Source organism: Lathamus discolor, chromosome 5 (assembly GCF_037157495.1).
Source record: "Lathamus discolor isolate bLatDis1 chromosome 5, bLatDis1.hap1, whole genome shotgun sequence".
NCBI classification, from domain to species: domain Eukaryota; kingdom Metazoa; phylum Chordata; class Aves; order Psittaciformes; family Psittacidae; genus Lathamus; species Lathamus discolor.
The window spans coordinates 81,497,007-81,520,369 of record NC_088888.1 but is presented as its reverse complement, the minus strand read 5'-3'; the positions used below and the strand labels follow the sequence as shown (position 1 = coordinate 81,520,369).

At 37.4% G+C, this 23,363-nt stretch overlaps 1 protein-coding gene across 2 annotated transcripts in view; it reads left to right on the top strand.

Moving 5' to 3' along the window:
- Positions 1-23,363, top strand: part of COL19A1 (collagen type XIX alpha 1 chain) — a 181,385-nt gene that overhangs the window by 88,521 nt on the left and 69,501 nt on the right. For both annotated transcript variants that reach the window (XM_065681451.1, XM_065681452.1), the window contains exons 14-16: positions 2,785-2,838; positions 3,548-3,583; positions 14,656-14,709. In XM_065681451.1, coding sequence (XP_065537523.1) covers positions 2,785-2,838; positions 3,548-3,583; positions 14,656-14,709 — 144 coding nt within the window. The remainder of the gene's footprint in view (positions 1-2,784; positions 2,839-3,547; positions 3,584-14,655; positions 14,710-23,363) is intronic.

The window sequence follows — 23,363 nt, the reverse complement described above, 5'->3', positions numbered from 1 at the left end:
TAAAATCACATCCCTTGATGAATTTGTAAAACTGTGGTACTTTTTAAAGCTTTAAAGCACAGTTACTGCTTTTTAATTGTTTTCTCTCCTCATCCACTTCAGTTTGTAGGCTGGTGAAGACTCCAGTAAACTAATATCACAAAAAAGTCTGATTAAATGTTTCTCAAAAATAGTGTCAACAGATATGGTAACTTCTCCTTTAAAGTCCTTCCACCAGTTCTTCTGGTGGAAGTAACATTGCCATCCTGTTGCAAACACCCCCTTGCCTCTAGTTTAGTGTTTCACCTGTTAGCTTCAATTTTGCTGAGTTTACACCCTTATTGATATTTGTGATATACTTATTCCAGCAATTTATCTGTTGATCAGCAATCATGCTACAGTTACCTGTCTTTCTAAAAAAAAAAAAAAAAGTCTATAATTTCTGATATTTCACGTGTTGTTTTGTTAGCCTTGAATTGTCCCTATACGTGTGTTTCCTAACACTTACTTTACATTTTGGTATCCATAGAGGAACCATAATATAGTTTTATCTGACCTGTAAAAAGACCAAGCTGTAGTTCTTACAGAGGAGAGAAAGTACCAGCTGAAGACTGTGCAGCATGTTGTCTAAATACGTAGTTTCCCCTTGTTCTTTTTATGTGAGGCTGACTTCTGTGGTCACCAACTCTGCAGTAGCTGTCAAACTGCATACTTTACCAAGGTGCACTGCAGGAACACTACTAAAAGCCTTAAACACACCAATTAGGAAAAATGAGGTCCATATTTCAACAGTGCGTGGCTTTGGTACAGTGTCTTTCATCTGCAGTTGTCATTTCTATTCAGCAGAGAAACACAGAGTTATGAATATATATGTATATCTTTCCATTTGTGAGTTGCAGATTTTTTTCCCCCTTTATCTTCCATGAATATATAGCTTAAGAGCTAACTCTTAAACCTATTGTGCCACTGGTGATTTGTTAATATTGATTTTGAACCAGATCCATACAATTTGCATACCTGAAAAATCCCCAAAATGGCTTTTTAGAACATGGACTGGTTGTGTTTTATGCAGCCTTTCAGAAGGAGGTGAAAAGTAAAATGTAGTAAATGGAGACAATATTAAAACTATGTTATAAATATGCAGATTGTAAAAAGAAAGCGTCTTTTTGGCTTGGATTTTGAGTCCATCTGCCTATTACATTTTCTTAAGTTCAAACAGCAAAACTACTTCTGATTTAACTATTACATATTTGGCAAGCTTAATAAAGGACAAATCAAAGCTAAATCAGGGGTATTTACAACAACCACAAATTTAATCCAAAGTGGGTACTTAAATGCTCGTATAGTTCTAAATGATGTTCCTTCCAGATGGTGAATTAATGTAATTTTAGCAGGAAGTGAAGTTGCACAAATACGCAGTATTTAGAACACTCACTGATTTAATGTTTCTCTACCCACCAAGGCACAGATGTTACTTATCATTTTTGTGCCAGTTATCTCTATCTTTCCAATTATTGCATGCTGAGAATGAGAGTTTGCAAGGGCAAAAAGGGGGCTGGGAAGAACTTAAGTTAGTAAACCCTAACTCGGATGTAAATGAATCTTTTCTATCCTTCACCTATTTAACCTGCACAATAATAATAACGGTGGCCTTCTTGTGGAGTATCTTATTATTGTTTGGTCCTGTATTATTTGCCATTTGGTTTCTGAGTAAAATCTTTGAATCTGTAGAGCTCCTCTCTGACTTAAAATGTGTCTGTTCTGCTGATGCATGCCTCTAAACCATTGACCATAGAGAAGGCACAAGACAAATCTCTTGGCTTAAACAAAGATGAGTTCCTGGTATGTTGGTCCAGCATCAGAATGAAGTTAATACCTTACTGCGGAATTGTTTGAATTTGCTGGGCATATTTCAAAACCTCTTGCTTTTCCATGTGTTTTGCAGCAAGGAGAAGACAACAAAGATTATGTGTTGGGAGCTAAAGAGCTGTGTTGTACATGTTTTAGAGGGTAAATTCAGGCTAGGTATAAGGAAGAACTTTTTTACAATAAGGATGGTGGAACACTGGAACAGTTTGCCCAGAGAGGTGGTAGATGCCCCATCCCTGGAAGCATTCAAGGCCAGGTTAGATAGGGCTCTGAGCAGTCTGATCTAGTTGAAGATGTCCCTGCTTATTGCAGAGGGGTTGGACTAGAAGACTTAAAGGTCTCCCAACCCAAACTGTTGTGTGATTCTGTGGTAGTGAAATTGCTGCATATATAATGTGTAAGATTAGGCAGTATTTATTATTTGCTTCTCCATCTGAAGGCAGAACTAAGGAGGGAGGTATAAATGACTCCATTATTTCTCTAATTGTGTTTTCAAACCCTGGAGAAGGTCTGAGTTTGAACCAGGTTAGACCAGCTCAGCATTGCTACTTGAAACAGAATCACAATTTTATCAGAGGTTGAATGAATGTACTAGTACTTTCTCTAGCATTTTATCTTTGTTGGCCATGCAAGATGCAGACCTAGCACTGCAAAGGAACTTCGTATTTCTACATACTACTTGCTATAATGGGGCACAATCAAGTAAAAAGTTTGGCTTTGTATGTTTAATTATGTGTTAAAGACACATGCAGTATTTGATAGATGTTTCTCTGTTCACAAAATACTGAAAATAAAGAATTACAAAATAGTAATACTAATAATGTGATAATATTTAAAGGCTTAGTTGATTAACATGCACTAATTCACAGCAGTACAGGATTTTGTCCAATGCTTAACACAGATGACGACAAATAGACAATTTTCTTCTTTGCCCAGGGACTAAAAGGTGATGCTGGTAGTCCTGGTGTGGCTGGTCCCAAAGGAGAAAAGGTACTTTTTTATCTGTAAAGTTGCATGTATATGTCAGTGTGCCTTATATTATTGAATGCATTGCTTTAACTACATGTGACAAATACCCACTGCTGCCATTTGTGTAGCAAGGGTTAAGGGTTGAAGAATATGAATAAGACTAACAGTAAATATGGAAGACAAGTATTTTTTTTTTTTTCACAACAGATTTTGAAAGGAATTCAGAGCAGGAGCCTAAATTCAGTGTTCTGAATTGCTCTCTGAGTGTTCTTATTTGCTCCCATGGATTGAACCTGAATGTCTCACAGGGCAAATCATACCATGCCAATTTAATTCCATGAACGTTTTATGAAGTCAGATGTCTTTACATATGTGAGCTATCACACTGGCTTCATGGCCACTTTGTGCATGTAAGCTGTAACTTGCAACTTAACATATGCAAACATGTCTTGAAGGATTGCTTTCTGTAAGAGTCCAGGGCAGTAAGCTGTGATTCATTTATGCAGAGGCCTGCCACTTTTTTCCTATTTAACCTGTGGTGAACTGCATACTTCTATGCCATTACTAAAAAAGAATATCGCTTTATGTATATATTTTCATAATGAGAGCGTGTTTGATGATTATAATGAATTTTCTTCTGCAGTGGTGCATAACCTCTGAAATGCCCAGAGGTTAAATATGTGTAACTGTAAAGACTGCTGATTTATTTACTAGTTACTGTTTTAACTAGGGAGATGCAGGACCTCCAGGACCAACTGCCTTGAATGTAAGTACACATAAAACAAAAACAGGAAAAAAAATCATTAAGAAATGTTGCTGGTTTTAGCTTATTTGTAATGTAAATACTTTCATTATTAAATATAAGAGACAAGTCCCTCTCTTTAGAATGCCTCTGCATTTTCTTTATAAATTGTGAAGCAGGGAAAAGGGAATTTTATAAAGAAAATCAGTATATTTAAAACATCTTGTTTCCCACAAGTGCTAACAGGAATGTTGGTTTTGGGATTTTTTTTATTCTGTGTATAGATAGTATGGGCTGGTTAAAGTGAAAGATCTCCCTTGGTATTTTTAGGGAAAAACATTTTTCAGTAAAAGCTTTTTTTCATATTCTGTTGTCAAGTTATTTTAAGTGCCTAGTTACTAGTACAGTGTGACACAGTATTATATACATAGAATGCATATATTCAACTTGACACACAGGACCTATTCTCAGAAAGTTAAGGTAATGCATCCAGCAGATAGATGTGGGTCTGCCATAGCTCCTTCCGCTCATGTCCAGCTGGTAGCAAGGCCGAGCATGCCTTCCCAATAGGCACACAAACACACATACAACACATACAGCCAGATCTGGCACATAGGTCAACACAGATGGACACACTCAGCACTCCCACAAGCACAAAACCACCATCTTGTTATCCCCTCTGGCTGATCATGGTCGTGGTCTGCTACTCAGAAATATATATATATATATATATGTATACAATGTGCATCCCCCTGGTAGCTGAGCTCACACACAGCCTAACCAGTAGATGCCCCTGCTCCTGGTCTTTCCACACACTGGCACAGACAACTCTAATAATATTTGAGAATAACATATGCTTTCAGTGTGAAACATTGTTTATCCAGAAAAAGAGGTTGCAAAATTATTTTCACACAGAATAGAAAATTGTTCAGTTTTTCCTTCCAAACACTTGCAAAGTTGTGTCATGGTCTTGATATCTATACAATCTTTATATCTTACTTAAAGATATGTATAGCAAACACACACCTAAAAGGGAAAAGAAATGTAATGTTATAACGATGGAAAATCACTTACCAGATTCTTATGAAGAACAATATATCATAAACTGAAGGTGGTTTTTGGTTTCTACAATTCTCAGAGGAAAATAAGCAGACAGGTATATTCCTTTCTTTCTTTATAGAAAAAGTCTTTTTATCAGACTCAGAAAGTTGCAAGTTTGGTTACTAATTCATTTATTCCCTTTCCTGTAATTTACCTGCAGAAAAAAATATGTGAGGCCAGCCATGGTGATTAGTTGTCTTTTGTCTTTCAAGGAAAGACTTCTTGAGGATGGACCTGTCAGTTTCTTTGTGAGGGTCTGGTACACCCTAGTGTACCAGCAAAGAAAACTGACCTGCCGATTAGTTGTATTCTGTCTAGATAGTGCCATAGAGATGTTTTTTAGTTTCATTACAATGATCTGTGCCCCAAGCATGTAGAAAGCCTTAACACAAATGTCCCAAAACTCTCCATGGCAAGTTTTGCTTCATAAAAGTTATAATTCTGTCTGAATCCAAGTAATTTTGTTCATAAACTGAAGTGAGAAGGCCTCTCATTAAGGACAGCCCATTTGGGTAAAAACAATTGAGAATGGTGCAAAAGAGCATGACAAAAATGAGTGCAAAGACAAAAGCTCCTGAATTCTCAGGCTGTAGTTCCACAGCATGAATAGCTCTCCCCCCACCAGACTCAGTGTTATGAACTACTTCTATACTATTCATGTTACCCATAGAATCCTAAATAAAATTCATAAGAACTATCATTCATAGTGCAAATTATCATACATTGTCTTTTCACTCTCCTCCTTTCCAAGACCGTAACAGCAAGGATCTTTACAATTGCTGAAGGGTGTAACCAGGGACACATACTATAAAAATAAATTCTACTCTAAGATTTCAGAATTAAGTTGCAATGTTTTATGGTACTTGGTTTTGGATTATGAAATCTAAATATCTTAATATCCCAGAGACAAATCATAGAATGGTTTGGATTGGACGGGACCTTAAAGGTCATCTAGTTACAACCTTGACTGTAGGATTGTTACTGCAATAGATGGTTTGGAGTAGGTCTTTCTTTGGATAGGTTCTTACAGGCCTAGAAGGGATCACTGAAATAAAAATAAGATACTTCTGAAGACACAGGAAAAAGAATTAAGGAGGCTTATTTTCTATGTGCTGTAGGACCACAGAATGATTCTTTTGAAGCGTTTCTTATGTAAATGATAGAAAAATTACTGCATCCATTCTGACAGCAGCATCTGGATATGTTAGACCTGTTTTCAGTGCATTCATTATCTTCAGTTGCAGTTGTGGACACTTAGCTTTCCTAAGAGTCATGCTCAGAGGTGAGTAGTATGACATCAGAAATCTGAAGCTGCTTTCAAATTGACTGAACTTACTCCTTCTGTACCTAAAGTGATGCACCTTCATAAAATGGACTGTCAAAGAGTTACATTTCTTCGATTATGAAATGCCGTGCAAATGTTACAGCTCAGTTGATTCGGGCACAGCAACATGTCTTTGTGTTGGTACACTGACTGATGGTCGTCTTCATGCTTTGTAAAAGGAAACATTTACATTTTAGGAAACCAGACACGGGTCTTCAGAGAGATGTTATTAACTGATGTACTGAAACATTTTTTTTCGTAGCTGCTGACTGAGAGACAAGAGTGAGTGTGAATTGGTTTAGCAGTTTGAAGACAGATTACAACACTGCTGAATATATGGCCCAGCAGGAAGGCTTTCTTTCTCCCCCAGTGTAAATAGTCATGTGTTTCTGTTGGCAGGAGCTAAAAGATGAATGACGTGAATGGTGGTGGCTTGGGGAAAATCCAGTCTTCAGAGTTGTTTTATTTGTGTGACTTCTGTATGGCCATGACTCTTACGATGTATAATCATGAAAGAAAGATGTTGTATCTCACTGTGAATAAGTAGTAGGTCAGATAATATCAAGGTTCATGTGCCACTGGGTGAGAATTTACTGTGTCAGGACTGTTCATGCTGTTATAGCCAAAATCTGACACCAGTGTTTCATTATGAACCCTGTTAAAGCAAAGTTTTGAAATGTTCCATTCATTTGGGACTCATGAATAATGTCATAAATCTGTTCTCCACTTATAGTCATTTTTATTTTTTTAATGTGGGAATGATTTATTTCCATTTATCAAAAGGCAAAATGAATTATGCTGGGGGACAAGGAGGGAAGAGGAGTGAAAATGATGACTCACTGTTAGAGCTCAGTCCAAAATGGATTTGGGCAGGAAGGGATGAAATATTGAAAAGAACTTGGTTTTGCTCAAACTGGATGATTTGGCCTGGGTCATCAACCTTCTGCCCCAGTTCAATTGTGTATTGATGCAGGTGTGAAATGATGACATTACAGAGCTCTGCTGCCCTGTGCTGGTCTTCCATTGCTATGTATTTTTATAGAAATCATACACCAGTGGCATAAGCTCGAGAAGGTCTTCTGTATGTGCTGGTCTCAGAATAAACTAGAACATCAGCAGTGTTATGCAGGGCCAGAGTGTTCTTTCCACACACAGACCTGCACCATGGTCCTGTCCTCAGCATGGAGAACATGAAGGTGGCAAAAGGCTGAGACTGCTTCACTGCAGTTATTCCCAAACAGCTGGCTATCCTTTGGTCCGTGGAGAGTTGTCTGTAGGTAATCTATGGAAGTGTGTAATAGTAAGTAGTAGAAACTTTTGGGTTTTCTTTTGTCTCTTATTTGTACCTGTCTAAGAGGTGTCTATGACCCTGTGTATAAAAGTGTTCAGGCATCCTGACATGTAGGAAATCCTGTGCTGCTCAGAAGCACAGTGAGCACGCTCTGCACTCCAGCGTGAAAACATGCAGAAAGAATGCAATTAATGGTACATAGAGGAAAAAGACATATTTTTAAAAGTGTTCAACTGACAGATATAGCCATTATAGTTTCTGTAAGGAATGAGGGCTACTTGGAGGCAGTACGTGTGTCAGAATTCATATGTACCCAACAGCTGAAACAACTTATCAGGTGGATGAGCATATGCCAAACTGTGAAACAGGGGAAATAATACCACTGGTTCTTAAGATGCAAAAATAATTTTATGAGTTTGAAATAGAAATTTCATAGCTCAGTGCATTGCTCTGAGAAAAAAAGTAGAGCTGTGAATACTCACGTTTGATATCAGTTAACAGAAAATCTGTCAAAATCCTAAACACTGCACGCTTACCAAAACTAATTTGCAGTGATGTCAGAGAATTCAGAAAGAGTTTGTGTTTGCCTGACTATACTTTTCTGCAGTGAATAGGGATGGGATTAGAATTTCAGCCCATGTGTTTCTGTACATTTCTTTAAGGCAGGTATGGAAGTCTTGTTTCACCAAGAAACAAGGCAGGTATGGAAGTACAGTTTCATCATTTTGAATGATGAATTAGAGAGAAAAAAGGAACAGCACTGTAGCACAAAATAAGCTAAGCTGTCAAAAGAAATTTATGAAAAAATGTATAGGCTTTATGTAGGATTGTAATGAAATTAGTAATTTCAGTAGTACCAAGTATATTTGTGTGATTCATGCATTATTCATATAAATTCATTTTAGTGGCTTGGATCATCAACTTTTACATATATGTTCAAATTTAAGCACTTTTAGTAAAGATGCAAAGTTTTTCTATGTTTTCATGGACTCCATTAACACTACATAATTCAAGATATATGTATTTATTTTGTCTCCTCAGTTATGGTGGTAGTTTTTTGGAAGTAGTCCAAAGTCATGATTGATTCTCATCCTTTCTATATGCTGTCTTTAATTTCTCTTGTATGTTCTTTCTGAATTGCTCTGTAAGTATTAGGAAGCTCCTTAGGAGTTTTCAAGTCTTACAATGCATGCTGAGAATGTAGTTTTAACTTTTCTCCCTGATTATGCCCACTTTATGCAGGGATATGTTTAGTCTTTAGAAGTTTAAGTTCCCTAATAAACATGGTAGCCAGGGACCCTTCAAAGAATAAACAGGAGGGATTATAATGCTTTGTGGTGTGTTTCTGTCAAAATGTGGAATTTAGTGGCAGAAGCTGGGACTGGTTTCTGCAGGGGCACAGCTGGCTCTGCAGCTTGCCCGCTCTGGTATCCCCAGCTTAAGCCTGTGCGTGCCATGTCAGAAGAGTGACAGGTGAGGGAAGGTAGCACAGCCATGTCTCGTAAAATATATGATAACTATTCCTCTTGACACTTGATATGCTGCTTTTAGTTCCTGAGGAAAACGAGCGTCCGTCTGTACGTTCCTGTGAACCTATCCCTTTCAGGAGTTATAAAATAGTCATCCAGATGGCACCAAGTGTTTACTCAGAAGCTGAGGCTTAAGCTGGTCACAGACAGAAGTCCCCGAGACTTGCTTACTAAACAGATAGTTGGAATGTTGGCTCCCAGGTCTGGTTAAATTGAGCCGAAGGAAGCCAGCACACAAGTGCGGCTTGGAGGCGGCTGTGGGAGGAAGGGGCAGATTCAGGCCTGGGCAAGCTTCACCATCACTTTTGGCTCTGCCCTCCCTAAACAAACATCAACATGTTACACAGCTTTTCCCTCAGAGCTTCAGCAGTTATTCATGTAAAGCTAAAATTTATTTGATGCAGTACTTTGGTCATAGTGTAATTATTTGGCATTTATACAGAACTCTGAAGTGGAGGGGTTTGGTATCCTGGCATTCTTGCTGTTGCAGAAGTATTTTGGATGATTCTTCCTGAAAGATCATGTGCCAGTTTTTGCTTATCTTGACTTCTGCACACTATTCCTTTCTTGTCCCACAGTGGAAAAATTATGTCATCAGAATAACTTGTATTACTTAAGAAGGTAACACACCCTCCAACATTAGTAATCATCTCACTATTATCCTCTCTTTCTTTTAATGTAATGACGTAAAGGAGAGCAACTCTAGTTCATTAAAGAAAGTAGAGATAGACCATTATATTTTCCTTCTAAATATATTCTTTTCTTACACACCCCTCTAAGAAAAACTAGAATTTTATCTGCTTGAGTTTTTTTAATGGAGGTGTATTAATTTCATGAAAGTACTGGACTGTTCGGTTGTTTTGCATGAGAGATAGTGATCTTTAACTCTCACAATATAACTTGCAAATATTCTCTTCTTTAAAAAATGCTTTTTAAGTATTCTTAAGCAGATCCTATTAAGATTGCTCTTTTAGTAAAATAGATGTTTTAGCAATTTAGTCTGTTCTTCATCTTCTTGATGCAGTAATCCTGATGCAGAAGGCACATATGAAGATTGATGTCTTAGCCTCACAGAAAATTTATTTTTCAAAAATTCAGTCTGCTAAATTGGCGTGAATGTGATTTATATGTCTTTCATTAGAAAAATGATTTGAGAATAGTCCTATATGCAGTAGACATCAATGTAAAGAATCACTTCAAATTACTCCTTAGAATTTTAAATGATACTTCTTTTGCTTAGAAAAATAATCCCTGTCTATTAAAAGTACTACATTCATAAAGTATGAACTTCTGTGAAATTACTTTTCCAGTTTCCCTTTGAAATGATTGCCTCTGAAGCAAAATAGATTTCAAGTTAAGTTTCCAAGAGAGCTACACAAATGACCAATTCCAAAGCATAATGAGATCAGTGAGGAGCATATTTTCTGTTTGCTTCAGTAATAAATTATCATGAAAATGTAGCTGATCATGTTGTCTGGCATGAAATACTTCTGCTAAATGCTGTCTCCTTTCCCACTGAAGTAAATAGGTTGGCAGCAGTTTTGAAAGCAAAATTGTGGCCTATTCCACTTTGCACCCCCAAGCAAAACAGTATGGTTATTATAATAATAATAAGAGGCCAAACATGGGGTACAAATCTTTCAGCTTGCCATCTCAATTTGCTTCAGTAAGGATGTGACCAGGTCATGTTAGGAAATGCTGAAAGTACTGGTATTTGACTAAAGTGGTAGTCTAATTTCCCTCACTAACTGCTAATACAAGAAATCATTCATCCAACTGTGACTTTCCTGTGCCATTTTTCCCATTATAGCAAAATTTTGTAACAGTGAGGCATGTCTGCAGGCTCTGTGGTTTTTTGTGTGCCTGGTGATGGGCAGTCAAGAAGAGGAAACCATCATAGTCATATTTTAAGAGCTCTTTCTGCCTCACCCTCCTGTTTGAGCTTCAATGTAGAGCAGCGGGACAGTCGTAGCAAGTGAACTGGCTTAAAGATATCTGGGAAACCAACACTATGGCCATCTTGACTGCAGGAAGGTATTTATATTTTAGTTCCTTTGCTTGCCAAGGACAATAGCCCATTCTTACACAAGAGGAATCCACTTATTTCCCCTCAATGTGGTTCAAACAGGCCAAAGAGGAAAATATGCTCAAAAAAGGATAGAAGGATCACAATCACAGTCATGGCCTGCACAGTAGAACTTGTCTTCCAGTAACATCTCCAGATAAGTAGATGAATTTAAGACCTAATTGACCCACATCTTGAAGCATTCTGTCCGAGTTGATGGGACATCCTTGCATTAAAGCAGCTACAACAGTATTTGGGTTGCTGGGGAATACTCTTCAGGTCAGTCAGGCTGCAGCTCTTTACCATGATCACATAGTATTACGTGTTATGTCAGGAATTTGGAAATCCATGGTTACTTTTTGCCTGGTTATTGATTTGTGTGATTCTATGCTGCTCTGCTTGTGCGTTTTACAGAAGGATCATTGTATGTGTAATTCATCAGTTTGACAGCTTTTCTTTATCCTTGTGAGAACTGTGCATTGAAGAATTAGGTCAAGCCCCTACAGTGGGAATTGATCACCAGTTCACTTGTAAAAAGGTTTAAGTGTTGATTTTGTATATATATATATATATAGAGAGAGAGAGAGAGAGCTATACCTTTCTGTTTAAAAATACTGTTTTCAAATTGCTTAGACAAATGGTGTCTGTTATAGCTGGGTCTTTCTTTGTTTGTTTGTTTCTGCATACTTAATCTAGTTTTTGTCTCTGCTTGACTCATCTCACTAAACTACATAAAATTTATTTCTGTCTAGTAGTATTTATTCCGTAAAATCTGAGGTCATGTATTTGCTGGAATTCAGAATGAGGAAAAAAATGGATGAGAGGTACTTTGTGTATACAACACAGAACCCATTTCATCATCACTACCTATGAGTACATAAGGGAGCTGTCTAGCCTTGTGCTTCAAAAACTAAGATCTATATTTTGAAGCAACTTTCAGAATACCAAAAATATACTTATTTGGCATAGGCTATAAACTTCCAGTGGAAGTAATGCAAATAACAACTCTTCCACTTCAGCTGGGATTTTGTTTAGTTTTAATTCACCAAGAGGTCGCAATATGTACTTTTCACTCCTAAACTGTTATATTCATTGCCAAGTTTTATAGGAATTCAGCAGGGGATGTTTCTTTCATCCCTTTAGATAGATTTCACTGTAGAGAAGTTTTATTTTTCATTCCTCCTGTAGGTCTTCTTCAGTTGTTTTTTCAGGATCTCATTTAATGAATGCTGAAGAGGGATAGCATTACTAAGTCATTACTGCTGCCAAGCTATTGTGGTTTTACAGCCGTGTTAGTTAATGTGGCCATGTTGTCCTAGCACTTTTTAAACTGAAGATCCCACTGAAGTTAGTGTGAACTTTTACCTCAGTTTCAATGTCAGGATGTGGCTCCTTGTACCGAGTAGTCCTCCCTGCCTAGTTACCAATTGTAAGCTGCTCTCCTCCCTTTCCTAGAAGATAAACCTGCTTATCTGATTCCTTTTTCTTGACAATAATATTGTAGAGAGAAGAAAAAGAATAAAAAGTAGGTCTTGGATAAAATGGTTGGCTATTAATTATCATTATTGTGCAGTTACATTCTTATGTAATTCTTGTCCCTTTGGAGCTGTATTGTGCAGATACGCGAGGCTAAGTATTTCCTCCTCCATAAAATAGATGTTATAGGTTTTCATCTCATTCCCTTGCATAAAGTTGTCACCGGAAATGAAATATTAACAAAACAAAACTCCACCTCTTCCTGAATTTCTCTACAAAGGTAGAATATTGCTAATAGTTGGACAGACAGAATTCTCTGCAAGTTCCAAACTACCTCAAGGAAAATGCAGAGAAGGTTTGCAGAGGTTACATTCCCATACTGCATTATGGGTTTGTGCATGTATAACCTGCACAACTGCAATGTAATTAACTTACCATGATTTATTTGTTGAACAAAACCTTGTCATGCATATTCGAGTTCCATAAACTTTGGGGGAAATGTGGAAATGGTGCACATCAGTTTTGTACAAGAGCCTAAACCTTATGTTGCTTACACTGTAAACTTAACTGAAGGGAGAAATAGCCTATATTCCTATATAGGGGGCCTATAAGACATCTGGAGAGGGGCTTTTACAAGCACATGTAGTGACAAAGGGTAATGGCTTTAAACTGAAAGAGGGTAGATTTAGATGGGATGCTAGGAAGAACTTCTGCACTGTGAGGGTGGTGAGACACTGGCACAGGTTGCCCAGGGAAGCTGTGGCTGTCCCATTCCTGGCAGTGTTCAAGGCCAGGTTGGACAGGGCTTTGACCAGCATGGTCTAGTGGAAGGTGTCCTGGCCCGTGGCAGGGGTTTTGAAACTAGATGAGCTTTAAGGTCACTTCCAATCCAAAACATTCTACAATTCTATAATTCCAAATATGGTCTGAGATACTCCTCTATCTTCCCTTTCAAAAGTAGAGAAATTATAAGAATAGAAAAACTCTTGGACTGACTACTTTTATTTAAGTTGATTAGAATGAAGTCTGACTTCAAACACCACTTAAAGATACAGGAGGTAGCAGCTTTGGCATGACCGCTTAATTTCTTAAGTTTATCTTGGGAATTAGAGATCATAAATAAACTTTTTAGACTGATTTCTGGAAATCCAGACACTTCTTAAAAACATGATTCTCAAGGGGCCTCTGTTTACCCTTATTGGGTCAATGTAATTGATTCTAAATAAGAAGTTGAGAATTTGACTAAAGACGTAACTCAAGCTAAAACAATACTTGAGTCTGAGTAATTTAAATGGTTAAGTATTTAATATTTTAATATTTCAAACTCTTAAATAAACTAAATATAAGTTCTCTAACTTTTGATACCCTGTAAGAAAATGCTATATTACATTAAAATTTTTTTTTTTAATTGTACAAAGTCGAACTCTGCAGTGCTTTTTCCTGATTATGTTGAAACTCATTTCATATTTCTTGTTGCTATAATGAAATTTAATAGCTTCCCCGAAGTAATGTAAAAAAAAAAAAATGTGTTCCAGGGTGACTCATAAGGGGGGGGGGGGGGCCACTGTTCTAAGTACGGAGCTGTGAGTTTATCTGAAGGCTTTATGATTATATCTGCATTAATCAGATACAAAATTAAAGCCCCAAAGCATCAGAAACTAACTGTGATTCAGTCACAAAAGGCAGATCTTTGCACTGAGTTCAGAAGGAAGGCTGATAAGTCAAGGTTATATTCAAAACACGCAAATCCTGTGTCTGGTCAGGAAAGAGGGTGAGAGAGAAGTGATTCTGAAGGGTTTGGAAAAGCAGAGCCAGGCACACAGAGGAAGCAGCACAGAGCTGGTTCTTACAAGACAGTGAGCATAAGGCCTTCTGCTATATTTAGTCTCCTTTCCCTCCCTTCCCTTCCCTCCCCCTTCAGTGCCTATATTTGATTTCGAATTGTAGAGTAAGATGTCATTCATTTATATAACTTTTTTTTCCTTATCGTATCCTAACTTAACAAAATAAATCACTTTTCATATAACACTGCAATTAAATATAACAATGCTTAAGTAGTGCTGACTTAACTCTTCCAAATGATTCAACTGTTATATGGAGGAATGTGAGTAATAATTATCATTTGCACTTTTTCTCACACCTGAATATAACATTATCTTGAAATACGTTAGTATGAATAGCCTATTTTTATTACTCGAAATAAATGCTTTGTCTTGATATCTGGCTCTTTCACTTAGTTTTACTTCTATAGAATAATGGAGGATGAAAATAACACTGAATGTTAAATTTATTTAATGTTTGTATTTTCAGGGTTTGCCAGGACTGGAGGGTCCCCAAGGTCCACCTGGTAAAGAAGGCCAAAGGGTGAGTAAACTTGAACAACTGGTGAGTGTGATAACTGACCTGGATGTGTGACTACTTTCTAAGCACTAATAAAAAATGGGAAGGTAGCAGCTGAGTATGAAACATGCTGACAACAAACTGAGCTTTGACATTTGATGTTTCTCTTCTGTTGAAGGAGGTTTAACACTTTCAGCTATCTAGAGTGTTTTAATGACTGACAGCACAGGTGTAGATATTGTCATTTGCGCAACATGTTTCTGCTGTAATTTTAAGTGGAAAAGCATTAAAAATGCTCAGAAGTTTTTGTTTTATTGTGGGGGTAAGCCATATCTTACTATAGCTAAAATATATAAAAATATTGATTTCAGGTAGTTATCTAAAATCCTGACAGTAACCAGTACTAGTGACTGAAGTGGTTTTGTACATGCCATTTTGCAAGTGTCAGAGCCAAACATATATATACAAAGAAGAGAGGTATCATGGAGAGAGATTTTGCCCAAGACACGAAATAAAACTTGGTTATTCAGAGTTTTAATATAATCAGGTAACTGACTGACTGGTTTCTCTGTGTTATGTTTTTGTTTTCCCTGACTTACTGAATTTGATAGTTCAGTAGAACAGATAATGAGATTTGTGGTATCACAAGAAATAGTTCAGGTTTGGGAGTTAATAAACTAGTCTGCTCTTAAAAGATTGGGAAGATTTTCAGACTCAAACATTTCAGTATTTTTATGAATCATATTGTGCCTAGTTTGTGGTTTTGAAGTTGGGTCTCTCAATAATTCTTGGGGTTTTTGGGCATCTTATTTAGTGTCTTGGTTCAATTTTCTGAAGTGGAAGGATTTAGTATTGTTGATCTTAGTCAACTACAGTGAATTATTAAAGGTCAGTTAAATAAGTAATGGTGTAGAACCCAAAGCTGTTTTATACTGGCTTTTAAGTTCTAAAAATGGTACTAAATGTCAGTTGAACATGAATATTTGAAAGCTGATGTTACTTAGGTTTCCCAGTAAGGATTAAAAACCCATTCAGAAAAATTCAGTGTAGCAACAAATAATAAAATGTTATGTGGTCAATATTAAAGCATATTTAATAGCATAATACATGTCATTAAGGATTTTATAATTACTGTGACTCTTCCTGTTGCACAATAAATGTCCAGGGTACTGAAAAGCTGTGAATATCCAGTTTAAGTATATATTAAGAGTGTTTTTCTGTGGAGTAATCTGCAGAAGCACACAGTTTATTAGTTCTCCTTTAGGAACAGTTATAAATATGGCTGTGTTTTAGAGGCATCATTCTTTGAACTTCTGAATTTTTGAGGCAAAGATACAGAGTTAACACACTATTGTAGCTGATAAATATGGATTGATTTTTTTTTCTTCCACTTTTTAGTGGCATTTAGGTATTGATACATTCATCATGGACATTTCCTATTCACACATAAAAGTGAACTACTGTCTCACTCCAGTATCTATAAAAACAGCAGTGATGATTGTTTTATAATCTTGGCCATGCACACAGTTGCCTTGAGCCAAACAATGGGAACAGCAGACTGTAAAGCTACTGCGTCTGTCTTTATCTTTCTACCAGTGAGATGCTCAAAACAATATTCTTTCTACTGGCCACTCCCACGAAAGCATAACATAGTTTGCAATCTTAATTCAGCTCCCATGTGTATTTCATTTCCAATACATTTAATTACGCAATAGCATACTGTTCGTAACAAGATCTCTGCTCTATTTAATGGCAAACAGGACGGTGCACATGTAATGGCCATTAAATATTCTATTTTATTTGATTATGGATGTCGTGTTCCTCTGTTCTACTTCCAGCAGATTCTCCAAATCTTTCACAATATTATGAAGTTATTGGTTTTGTCATGGACTGTCTTTTGAAGGTTAAAGCATAATATTGAGCGTGTAACTGATGATTTTTCTTCAATATATTGTTCAGACCTAAAAGTGATCTTGTGTCCATTTTGCAGTCTGCAACTATAACATATTAGGAAACAAACAAACAAACAAACAAACCCAACCAAAACCATTCCAAACCATTTGAAAGTATCTATTCAAGTTGGATGCCACATTTCAAGAACATGAATGGTTTTAAAACTTTCCTTTTGCATCATATTTAGAATCATAGAATCATAGAATAGTCAGAGTAGGAAAGGACCTCAAGATCATCTAGTTCCAACCCCCCTGCCATGGGCAGGGACACCTCACACTAAACCATCCCACACAAGGCTTCATCCAACCTGGCCTTGAACACCGCCAGGGATGGAGCACTCACAACCTCCCTGGGCAACTGATTCCAGTGTCTCACCACCCTAACAAGAAAGAATTTCCTCCTTATCTCCAGTCTAAACTTCCCCTGTTTAAGTTTTAACCCATTACCCCTTGTCCTGTCACCACAATCCCTGATGAAGAGTACTGGAAGGCTGCTATTAGGTCCCCACACAGCCTCCTCTTCTCCAGCCTGAATAGCCCCAACCTTCTCAGCCTATCTTCATAGGGGAGGTGCTCCAGTCCCCTGATCATCCTCATGGCCCTCCTCTGAACTGGTTCCAACAGTTCCATGTCCTTTTTATGTTGAGGACACCAGAACTTTACACAATACTCCAGGTGAGGTCTCACGAGCAGAGAAGAGGGGCAGGATCACCTCCTTCAACCTGCTGGTCACGCTCCTTTTGATGCAGCCCAGGATATGTTTGGCTTTCTGGGCTGCGAGTGCACACTGAAGCCAGCTCATGTTCATTTTCTCATCGACCAGCACCCCCAAGTCCTTCTCTGCAGGGCCACTCTGAATCTCTTCTTTGCCCAGTCTGTAGCTGTGCCTGGGATTGCTCTGACCCAGGTGTAGGATTTGTTATATAGAGTTTTAATCCCCCCTCACCTCAGGAACATTTTTAAGTGTTTTTAAAATTAGGCTTAGGTTAACAAGGAGTTGAGAGGAGAATCAATAAGTGTGTGAGGTATAGACCTCTCATCACACATTAAAGCAGGATACAAGGAACTTACGAAAATTAACAGTGTGAATGTTGATATTGTCAAAAACTCAAAGAAGGCTAATGTTAGACTTCACAGGAATAATCTGACTCAGAAATTACATAGCAAAAATACATATAATGATACAGAAATACAGCAAGTAGAGTTATATCTCATTGCATAATTATAATAAACATAAAGTTAAATGCGACTGTAGATTTTTAGTTCAAAGTTATGCTAACCTTAAAGTTCTTACTGGCATGTATGTGAAATTATCTTGCAAGCACAAATTTACAATATCACAGATGATGACTCTGGGTTATTTGTTTCAAGAGTAAAGGGGGGATAATTATTTGTTGTCCAATAAATGCACTGTGGACAGTTACATGGCAAAAGAAATGGTAGATGCATGATAATCTGGCCATATCTAGAGACCACACAGCAAACTGATTCTTCAACCAACCTGAAGACATATACAGCACTCACTTAAAGGTTGTCTATGTTATAACATTATCCTGAGTGAAATTAGTTTGAGCAGGTACTTCCCTTACGGTTCTCCTTTTGACATGATAACCACTTCCACTCATGTGTTAGCCAACATTGTGTTTTCCTGTGGGTGCCAGGAGTCCTCAAATCTTTGCTGCTCTTCTGAAAGGACAGTGTTTCTCCTTGGTCTACCACTAGCGATTTTGTATAATTTTTTAGGTTCAGTTAAATGGTACGTAAGAGCCTTTGGTTTTAGTTCCGATCACTGGGAGAAGTAGTCTAGTAGGAACAGCTACTCATTCTGTTTTCTGCATTCCTCAATGAGAAATGTTTGCCCATTCTGTGGGCACTATGTCATATGGAATTTTTCAGTGTCCCTCTTTCTGGCTTCAGGCATTCAAAACAGCATGTTACTGCTGCAGCAACTTGATACCATTACATCAGTGCTCAGAATGACATCAGGAGCTTCAGAACATAATTAGTCAGAAAAGTCCCTGGCCAAATATTACAGACCAACAAAAAATAGGAAGATTGGGTGCTCACCTAGCAGTGCATGGGATTTAAACCACAGTGGGCAGCTACACCATTTTCCTGGCTTCCTGCATTATGTAAGACTTCATTATTTTTCTCAGTATTTCTACACTTAAACATATCTTTCACAGAAGTAGTTTCCACCTGAAAGACAACAACTGAGACTTCACAAGTCTCCTTGATTTCTTCCTTCCAGTGTTGTCAGTCCCACATTTCAAAATGTGCTTTTTATTTTACACTTGGACATGTATCTTAAGCCTCCAACAACTGTTTGTTTGTTGGATCTTTTTTTTTTAATGTCTGCTGTACATTAAAGAGATATTTAAAGTTTTTTTCTCTATATAATCAAATCACTGTTTCGTCTGGTTTTGAGATTATTTAACTGAGTTTCTTCAGCTCCCCATGTCAAGAATTTTCTGAAGTCTTCAAATAATTTTGCCATGTTGCTGTACTATCTTAAAAAAATTCCTACTACTTAGTATTATAGACTGCAGATTTTTCCAGTGAAGTGAAATTTATATTTCCAAAACATAATTTCAAAGATTTAAAAAATTAATGATTAATTTCACTTAGATATTTTTGTAGCAGGGATTTTCCCTGAACTTTATGCATTTTTTATTAATACTATTTTTTCTGAAAATTAATTTTTAATATAATATTTTAGCGAATTCAAAAAATTCTCTTCATGTGAAGCATCAAAGCGACTTTGTTGGACAGCAATACTGTGAAATCTAGAAACAGTAATTTTTCATTCTCAGTTGGCCTACTGAAGAGCCAGGCCCAGCATGCAGCTAGCATACAGAGCAGTTTGTGCAGCAGTTTCTGCTTCTCTGAAGTTATCTTGATACCTTCTTGATCATCTGGGAACTGTTTTCTGGGATTTGGGCACTTCTGGGAAACCTGAGGAAACTGAGAATGCCTGCTGCTTCCAGGTAAGGCTAAGGTAAAGGTATCTGTAGCAACTTCTGATCAACTCAATCAGCTGTCCTTGATCAACAGATATCTGCAGCCTTTGTTCTAGCTGACCCCTGTTTAGAGAGGGTTAAGCACCCTTTTAGCCCATGCCAGGAAGAGGACTATATAACAGCCAGATGATGTGGCAGTTTATACAGTGATAACAGATGCAGCCAGTACATGTGCAGGAGGTTGCACAGGAGTTTATGCAGAAGGGTACAAAGAAGCCAGCAAATGTTCTCTGTCCAGCATGCATGTCCTTAAAGTTCATGGTCACAAAGCAGAGGACCCAGGCACTACTGAAGTAGCTGTTTGCTTCTTCAGGCATCTTCAGATGGAGGACACAGCTCTGTAAGTCTATGCGGCCTGATGGGTTGCATCCAGAAGTGCAGAGGGAGGTGGCTGATGTCACTGCAAGGCCACTCTTGATTATCTTTGAATGGTCATGGTGACAGGGAGAAGTTCCTGAAGACTAGATGAGAGCAAAGATAATTTGTCTTTTCAAGAAGGAAGATCTAGGGAACCACAGGCCAGTCAGCCTCACCTCAATCCCTGGGACTGTGATACAGGAAATCCTCCTGGAAACCATTTCCAAACACATGAAGGACAGGAAGGTGATTGTGATAGTCTGCATGGATTTATGAAGGGGAAATTATGCTTGACCAATTACAATGCCTTCTATAATGAAATCACTAGCTTGATGAATGAGAGGTGAGCGGTGAATGTTGTTGACCTCAATTTCAGCAAAGCCTTTGAAGTTCTCCCATAACTTCATCTTGTCAGCTTCATAGACAAGCTGACAAAGTACAATTTAGATAAGTGGACAGTAAAGTGGATTGAAAGCCAGCTGAACAACTGGACCCAGAGGGTTGTGATTAGTGGCACAAATTCCAGCTGGAGACAAATCACCAGTGGTGTACCCCAGAGCTCAATACCAAAGCCAGTACTGTCCAGAATCTTTATTAATTATGTAACAGATGAGACAGAAAGTAGCAGAGAAATGGGGCAAGAGGAATCACATCAAGTTCAACAAGGAGAAATGCAGAATTCTGCATCTAGGGAGGAATAACCCCAGGTATCAGTATACGCTGGAAGCAAGCTGTCTGGGAAGAAGCTTTGTGGACGAGACCCTGCTGAACAGCAAGCAGACCATGAGCCAGCAATGCACCCTCATGGCGAAATAAGGCCAACAGTATCCTGGGATGAATTTGGAAGAACATTGCTAGCAGATCAGGGGAGATATCATTCCCCTTTGAGCAGCACTGGTTAGACCGTGTCAAGAAAGACATGGACTTACTGACATGGGTCTAGCACAGGATCACAAAGTGGATTAAAGGGACTACAGCATCTTTCAGAAAAGGAGAGTCTGAGAGAGCTGTGACTCTTCAGTCTGGAGAAGAGAAGACTCAGGGCAGATCTTAGTGTGTATAAATACCTGATGTGAGGGAATGAAGAGGGAGACAAATTCTCCTCACTAATAGCCAGTGACAGGACAGGAGGCAATGAAAACAAGTGGAAAACCAGGAAATTCTATCTGAACAAAAGAAAACACGTCCCTATTGTGGAAGTGATCAAATACTGATACAGGTTGCCCAGAGAGGTTGTAGAGTCACAATCTGTGGAGATATTCAGAAGTCAATTGACACAGTCCTGGACAATTGATCCTGCTTGAGGAGGGCGATTGTGCTGCATGATCTCAAGTGGTCACTTCCAGCCAAGATGATTCCGTGATTTTTGTTTAACTAGCTCTAGCTTATTCTCAGCGTAGCTGCCAACAACTTCATTTTATGGATTAGTAGAATGGGTTTTTTTTTTGTTTGTTTCATATATATTTAAACAAACTGGTTCTCCACTGTGGTGATTTCCCTGGTTCTAGTGATGAATTCAGTTCAAACATTTACAAATCTGTCTATGATACCACAGCCATATTCTTAGCTCTGTATTCCTTGGGAGATAGCAGGTGTCTTGAAGTAAATATTTTTGAAATAACTTCCTTATTTCCAATTGTTGTGTTTATAATACCAAATACTTCACTTAAGAGGAAGTTATTTTAACATTATCTTAGCAATACATTAAACACATCATGAGACCAAGAGTCCTTTGGGTTATTATATCTAGTGTTTCAGCATTGATTTGACTAAAATTGCTTGTTTGGAGGCACCTTGTGAAGTTGCAGTATTTGCCTTATGTTAATGATCAGTTTACTCTCTGAGATTGCAAGATTTTTATCAAGCATGACTAAATAAATTTATTATGACACAGTGGAAATTCTTCCTAAGTAAATACATGGGCAGGGAGCTGTTAGATTTTTCTTAACATAATTATTTAGAGTGACATCAAAATTAATTTAAATTCAGATTGCATTTATCTGGTTTATAGAACCTAAATATTTCTTTGACATAATCTGTGTTCTAGTTCAGTGAGTAAATGTGATATTCAACCAATTGTAAAGCAAGCTTTACAGAGCAATGATAATTACTCCACAGTAGGTCAGGTTCCTGACACGGTACGAACAGTATTTTTCATAGCTACAACTCTGGAATTTTGGAATCTCTTTTCATCTTCTCAGTCCTTCCTGACTTTGATGTAAGTTGGTTTTAAGTATGTAAAGCTTCAGATTTTATCTTCAAGATGGAATGCTATATGTTCCTTCACTCGGGTATTTAATAGTCTAAAAATGTTTAATGTAGAAGAGGGAGATAATTTTCAGTTTTTCTCCAGAATGTTTCTGCCTTATAAAGCAAAGTAGATAACCAGTAAGGTAGGTTGCAGCTTAAAAAAAAAAAAATATTATTTTTTCCCCCCTCTTTGGGATGAAAAGGGTTGTAATTTAGAATGTTGAAGACAGATTTTTTCAACTGGTAAAGACTTGTATCATTTTTTAATTTGTTATTTCCCACTGAAGAAATTACAATCCAACTTTTAAAGGAATAGCAGAAATTATTTCACTTTTAAGATCTCATTTGGAATTTTCAGGTTGCCTTCCAAATACTCTATTATCAGCGGGTTTTTTAATGTCCCTTAGTAAAACGTGTAACAAATGAGAGAATATGAAATTTCCTATACTTAAAAATTAAGGTGTTCATTATAAAAATATCTAAATGTAGTTGAAAAAATTCTACAAGCTATTTTTAATTCAAAATGCACTTCTGTGAATATACTTGAAAAATTGTGATGGATTTTGTATAGGGATTTGTTGGCAAATTTGACTGTGGCATTTGATTACTTGGCACTGCTATGCCTGTTTTAAGAACTTTTTTTGTGTGTTTGTTAAATGCATTTGTATAATATTATACAGTCTGGCTAGGTGCTACCTCTTATCATTTTATTAATACCAAAATAAAGAAACTAGAGCTTACTGAAAATCATTCCTAAAATTGGAAACCACATTTGAGCGCAAGAATGCTTCTGCATTAGCTGGGAGCTCCCTAGTGACTTCTCTTCCAAAACAGGGGATTACAGTCTCAGTACTGTATTCTTGTGAGCCATGTTTCTGTGAAAGGCCTTAGTGGGATATGAGGGACAGATTTTTCATTTGTTATCTGCAAAAAGCTTTATTTCCTGCCTTCTGGCCTTATTTCCTATGACTTTATTCAGGTTTAACATGTAGTACAGAGTGGTTACCATACACTGGTTACCATAATACATCCTCAAGGCCAAGTATAATAGGATTGAAGAAGGAATTCTGCAGTCAAGTCCTAATGCTATTTTACTGAA